The sequence below is a fragment of the Lucilia cuprina genome, chromosome 2 (assembly GCF_022045245.1).
Source record: "Lucilia cuprina isolate Lc7/37 chromosome 2, ASM2204524v1, whole genome shotgun sequence".
Classification (NCBI taxonomy): Eukaryota; Metazoa; Arthropoda; class Insecta; order Diptera; family Calliphoridae; genus Lucilia; species Lucilia cuprina.
In genome coordinates this window covers 10,413,120-10,420,023 of record NC_060950.1, presented here as the reverse complement: position 1 = coordinate 10,420,023, position 6,904 = coordinate 10,413,120, and the positions used below count along the sequence as shown (strand labels likewise).

The 6,904-nt window shown below is 25.9% G+C and overlaps 1 protein-coding gene across 1 annotated transcript in view; it reads right to left on the bottom strand.

Moving 5' to 3' along the window:
* Positions 1–2,157: 2,157 nt before the first annotated feature.
* The window catches only part of LOC111685382 (cytoplasmic protein NCK2), an 18,225-nt gene continuing 13,478 nt past the window's right edge, over positions 2,158–6,904 (bottom strand). The window contains 3 exon segments of the mRNA XM_046951725.1: positions 2,158–5,508; positions 5,570–6,034; positions 6,100–6,531. Coding sequence (XP_046807681.1) covers positions 5,299–5,508; positions 5,570–6,034; positions 6,100–6,531 — 1,107 coding nt within the window. The 3' untranslated portion in view covers positions 2,158–5,298.

The following is a 6,904-nucleotide window of genomic DNA, read 5'->3' as shown; positions in this document are numbered from 1 at the left end:
TTAATATTTTCATGATTTGTTTTATTGAGTTGTTAAATTTTCGCTTTTAATCCGTACGTTTTAAATATTTTTCATTAAGTATTTCACTTTTTCTTAAAATTTTCACTTTAGTTGTCTCAGGATAAACTATAAATATTACCACAACTTGGAGTTCTTTAAACAAAATTTTCCTTAAGAAAAAAAAACTCCTTTTACTTAATTCTCTTATAAATACATGAATGTGTGATTTTCTTTTTAAAATCCTTTTTTTTTTGTATGTAATTTGGTTGCTAGAGATTTCATTGTTTTTTTTTTTGCCTTCTACTTGTTTTCTAGAATGATTTTCTTTTTTTTTTAATTAATTGTCCTGGTTTCTTCTATTTATTTATATTTTTTTGTTAAAAGCTGCTAAGTTGTTATTAGTAATATAATGGAATCCTATATATTAATATGAACTTTTTTTGTTTTTTACTTTTTAATTTTATTGATTTGGAGGGTCAATTTCTTGTTGTAGGTAGTTTAGATGTTAAAAATTTTACAAAAAGAAATGTAATGTTTTTTCGTTAGTTTTGAGTTTGTTGGTGGTGGTAGTAGGAGTTGTTGTGAAGTAGTTGATGATGAGAATGACATGAAAATGTGTTCAATTAAGCAGACTTTAGCAAAAAAAAATATTTAAAAATTGTTCTAAAAGAAAGATGCTATAAAAATGAGCTTGGAGGTTTAGTTATTAAACAGTATAAAACAGAAGTGAACAAGAACTGAACTAGAGCTAAACTAGAACTGAACTAGAACTGAACTAGAACTGAACTAGAACTGAACTAGAACTGAACTAGAACTGAACTAGAACTGAACTAGAACTGAACTAGAACTGAACTAGAACTGAACTAGAACTAGAACTGAACTAGAACTGAACTAGAACTGAACCAGAACTGAACAAGAACTAGAACTGAACTGAACTATAACTGAACTAGAACTTAACTAGAACTGAACTAGAACAGAACTAGAACTGAACTAGAACTGAACTAGAACTGAACTAGAACTGAACTAGAACTGAACTAGAACTGAACTAGAACTGAACTAGAACTGAACTAAAACTGAACTAGAACTGAACTAGAACTGAACTAGAACTGAACTAGAACTGAAATAGAACTGAACTAGAACAGAACTAGAACTGGACCAGAACTGGAACTAGAACTAAACTTGAACTGAAATTGAATTAAACTATCTTTAATCTCTTTAAGTTTTATTTTGAGTAAATTTTTGAAATTAGTGGTTTATTTGTAAGTAGTTCTTGAAACCGTTTTTTATCTACACGTTGGCTCATATTGTATTTTATAGCTGAGAGATATTAAAAAGGCAGCCTTATATTAGTATTAAATATTTATTAAATTATAAAACTATATATACAATAGAATTTAATTATAAAACGTTAGATTAGGTTTTCTTTAAGTTCTCGTAAATGAAAATTGATCTTTATGAGAAATCAACGATATGTTTAAGTGCAGCAGCTGTGCAACGAATACAAAATTTTCATAAAAGTGGATACTTTAAAAATCTTTTATAACATAAGCTTATGTAAGTCATTAGATCAGTTATTCAAAACCTTTGTTATTGTTTAATAAAAACACCAGTATAATAAACAAATTATATTTTTCTTGTAAATAATATTTGAAAATTTGAAAACTTTTACAAACCTGTAATCTAACGCTAGACAATAAAGTATAAATTCCAAAGAAAAATAAAAAAAACTTAACATATTTTTAAAATTTCTGTTTTGTTTAATATTTAATTTGTTTTTATTTGCTTTAAATTAAAATAGAATTTTTATTTAAGAAATTATTACTAATTGTATACTACTAAGTTAAAGTTAAAAAGAGGAGAGAGAGTAAGAGATATTTGTATTTAAATAAAAAAATATAAAAAAAAATATTACAAACAAAAAAAACAGCCTATAAATTAATTAAAACAAAATAAGAAATTCTAATCTTAAGATAAATTAGAATAATAATATGCAAAAAGTAAACTATAACTTTTTTTATGATAAAAAAATTTATTTATAAAGATGAGAGAGAGAGAGTGTGTTGTTTAATGATTTCTTTTGTTTTTAGTTTTTTTTTTCACTATATAAGTAATTTATAAGTTATTAATTATATATATATAAAATTGGGATTTCTATGATGTGAGGGGAGGGGGGTTGGGGTTTTTGTCAGTAGGGTATTCATTTTCTTGATTTGAAAGGATGTAAAGGTATATTTATTAAATTTATATCCTATATGAATATGTAAATTTATATCTTTTTTATATATATATATACGTTATGGTTGACAGTTTTTCTGGTTATTTAGAGATGTTGTTGTTTTTCAAATTTCTTTAACTTTCTTTCAAATTGTATTTAAATTAAAGATGACTTTTTTTCATTTCATTTCGTTTGTTTTTTTTTTTAGAATGATCACGCTTTTAAGCTGAATTAGCAAAAAATTAAAAGTTTTTCTTGGTTTTAATTTATGAGTTTTTTTTCTATATATTTAAATATATTTGTGTTGTTGTTGTACAAGTATAAATCGTTTATATAAATTCTTTGATGTTGTTTTAGCATTTAGTTGAATATTTGTAAAAAAAACAACATAACAAATAAGGAACTTATTCGAGTTTTAGGTAAATTTTAATTTAAACTTAAAAATCACAAATTGTTATAAATAATATACAATTTTAAATTGTAGCAAATTTTTTGCAAGATGTTAAAGAAAATCTTAATTAAAAAACAACGTCAAAGAATTAATTTATAAATATAATTGATTACACAAGTCAGCAGGTGTTGAAAACAGAGGCCAGAGTTTATTTTTTCTAAAAACTAAGTGTCATACAGTACTCAGCAGTCGACACATTTACTTTAATTTTTCTCAGAGAAAAGGGAAATATTGCAAAAATTTTCTTTATGAAATTAATCTAAAACTTAACCCCCATACTCATAAATGCCTAATAAAGTTATTGATGGTTTATTGTAGAAAAATGTGTGTAAAAAACCTTAAATAAGCGTTTAATATTTTTATGAATACGGAGCTTTATCATTTGCATAAATTTCTAGCAAAATTAAGTAAAATCCCAAAGTGGGGATTTTCAAAAATAAATTAGGAATTTAAATTTTTAACCAAAATTAATAAAATACTTAAGAAATAAGAATAATGTATAATTTATAAGTAATTTCGAACAATCCCAGAAAATCCCCTTGAAAAAATGTTGTCTTTTTAAAAAAGGAATTTAAAAATTTTGTTATTTTTTTCATAAATTACTTTAAAAACAATTCAATTTTAAATTTTTTTAAGTTTTACATTAAATTTATTTAAATTTCCAAAGTGGGGATTTTCAGAAATAAATTGGGAATTTAGAATTTTTAACAAAAATCCATAAAAGACTTCAAATATAACAATTATATATTATTTTTAAGCAATTTCAGACAATCCCAGTAAATCCCCTAATGAAATTTTTCCCCAGAATAATGGAAAATTGAAAATATTTCAATATTTTCCAGAAATTACTTAAAAACTAATACATCCTTAACAATTTTTATGAATTTCTAATGAAATTAACAAAATTCCTAAAGTGGGGATTTTAAGAAATAAATTTGGAATTAAAATTTTTAACAAAAATCTATAAAAGACTTTAAATATAAAAATTATATGTTATTTCTAAGCAATTTCAGACAATCCCAGATAATCCCCTAATGAAAATTTTCCCCTGAAAATTGGGAATTTGAAAATTTTGCAAAAATTTTTAGAAATTACTCTAAAATCAGTAATAATTTTACAATTTTCATCAATTTCTAGCAATTTTAACTAAATTCCCAAAGTGGGGATTTTCATAAATAAATTGGGAATTTTAATTTTTAACAAAAATCAATAAAATACTTCAGAAGTATAAATTTTATGTAAATTTTGTTTATTTCCAGACAATCCCAGAAAATCCCCTAATGGAAATTTTCTTTATGAAAAGGGGAATTTGAAAATTTTGCAAAAATTTTCAGAAATTACTCTAAAATTAGTAATAATTTTATAATTTTCATCAATTTCTGGAAAATTTAACTTAATTCCTAAAGTGGGGATTTTCATAAACAAATTTGGAATTTAAATATTTAACAAAAATCAATAAAATACTTCAGAAGCATAAATTTTATGTAAATTTTGTTTATTTTTAGACAATCCCAGAAAATCCCCTAATGAAATTTTTCCCCAGAAATATGGGAAATTAAAAATCTTGCAATATTTTTCAGAAATTACTTAAAAACCAATAAATCCTTAATAATTTTCATAGATTTCTAATAAAATTAACTAAATTCCCAATTTGGGGATATTCATTAATAAATTGGGAATTTAAATTTTTAACAAAAATCAATAAAATACTTCAGAAATAACAATTATATGCAATTTTTAAGCAATTTCGGACAATCCCAGAAACTTCCCTAATGAAAATTTTCCCCAGAAAAATAGGAAATTTAAAATTTTTTGCTAAATTTTTCAGAAATTACTCTAAAACGAATATATTTCTTAAAATTTTCATCAATTTATAGCAAATTTAACTAAATTCCCAAAATGGGGATTTTTATAAATAAAATGGGAATTCAAATTTTTAACAAAACTCGATAAAATACTTCAGACATAACAATTATATGCAATTTTTAAGCAAATCCGAACAATCCCAGAAAATCTTCTAGAACATTTTCTTTAGGAAAATTGGGAAATACAAAATGTGACGGGAAAAATTTCTCAATCTTTAAGAAATGTTTTAACTCTGGATTTTGACTTTTTGTTTCAAACTTAAACGACCTGTGTTCTCTATACTTGTACATATGTATGTATATGTAGCTATAAATGTAAAATGTAATTTGACAATTATGTTTTCGTTTAAATATATTTTACGCCTTGTGTAAGTATTTTTCTTTTCATTCATAAATTGTTTTGTATTTTTTTTAAAGTATGTATTTGTATATATATAAATATGAAATTGTTTTGTTGTATGGTTTTGAAAAACTACAATTTTTTTTATTATTTACTTTTTTGTTTTGTTTTCTTGTTTAAAGGTGATATTGTGACAACATATTTAGCGTAATTGGTAAATGGTATCTCCGTGTTAAGTATTGAATATGTATATCTTTCTTCATTTTAAGGTTTAGTTTTTGAAAAAAAAAAAAAGAAAAACAGTTCTTTCTTTTCAAGTTTTTATTTCCTTTTACAACATTAAACCTTTGATGTTGTTGTTGTTGTTCATATAAAAGGGGTAATTGAGGTTTTTGTTCTTTGTTTTCAAATGTTTGAATTAAATAATTTACGTACCATTGGCTTTTGGTAACGGTCGTACTAAATATAATTTTTCACCCTGTTTATTTGTATAGATGGGCGCTCTTTGGTAATGATCTACTAGTTGATCTAAAGTATGAAACTTACGTTGGCCTATGCAGTACATGCTGTTCTCTACATGAACACGGAAATGTTTATTACGTCCTGGAGCCTTAAGAGAAACTGAATAATCACCCATCTAAAATAGAAAGTAAATTCATTAACATCGGTAGTTGTTTTTAGCTGAAAAATAATCATACATTAGTTTCACTGTCACGTATTAGAAAATCACCATCATGACCGTGTTGATTTAAGACCGTATCACATTGACTGCGTGTTATAGCTCCATAATACCATGATTTACCCGCTAAATTTGGCCTTTCCATGGGTGGTGGTGAATTTTGTGGCATACCATCGGCCCGACGATCGATTGAGTCACCATTAGCATTTGCACCGCCACCAATGCTGCCACCACCACCACCTCCTCCACCATTGCCACCAGCATTACCATTGCCCGCTGCCCCACCATTATTGCGATAGGGTGTGGCCAAATAATCATTTAACTCTTGTAAATAATTGCGTGGAACTAAACCGACTTGACCCTGATTATTTCGTGCCTTATACCAATCGGGATCGGAGGCAGGACGATCAACAATCTCTAAACGATCGCCTTTTTCAAATGATAATTCTTGATCATTATTTGAATTGAAGCTATATAAAGCCACCTAAAAAACAAAACAAAAAACAAATCAAACTCATGATTCCTTTTCAAATTTCCCAAAAAACTCACCACTATATCTAATACATTTTCAGCCATTGCATATGTATGTATCTCACCATCATTATCACAATCTTCAGTTGTGTAATTGCTTGGAAACCAGCCCACGGCATTACCACTTTGTCCTCGCCACCAACCATCGTTGGATTTCTCCAATATAAGTATACGTGTACCCTTGGTTAGTGACAACTCATCCGGTTGTTGTGCTTGATAATTATATTTAACAATAGCTGAACCAATAGCCTCTGATGGATCTGGGGGCAGTCTTCGCGACATTGTTGGACTTTCGATTTGTCTTGATGGAGAACAATTGGGTAATGTTTTCGAGCCTGAACCTTTTTTCACTTTTTTCTTTATGCTGTAAAAGAGAGATAAATATTAGAAAATATTTTGATTATTTCAAAAATCATTATCAATTTGTTTTGTTTAAAATTATTTCTTTTCGTTAAATTATAAATTTTATTTTACGAAATGTTTTCAAGATGTTTCATAAGAATTTTTTTAGCTTACAAATGTTAATCACAATTTTTAAAACAGATTCTTATTAAGCATAAAGTACTAAATTTCATAGTTACTCATAATATTTGTTTTTATTCCATTTTAAACATACTTTCCAGATTTTTGACGCACTTCTTAATCATAGATTTAATTTTCAATAAATTCTAATATTTTTTGAATTTAAATAAACACTGAGAAATTTGTATACTAGAAAAGAACTAGAACTGAACTAGAACTGAACTGAACTAGAACTGAACTAGAACTGAACTAGAACTGAACTAGAACTGAACTAGAACTGAACTAGAACTGAACTAGAACT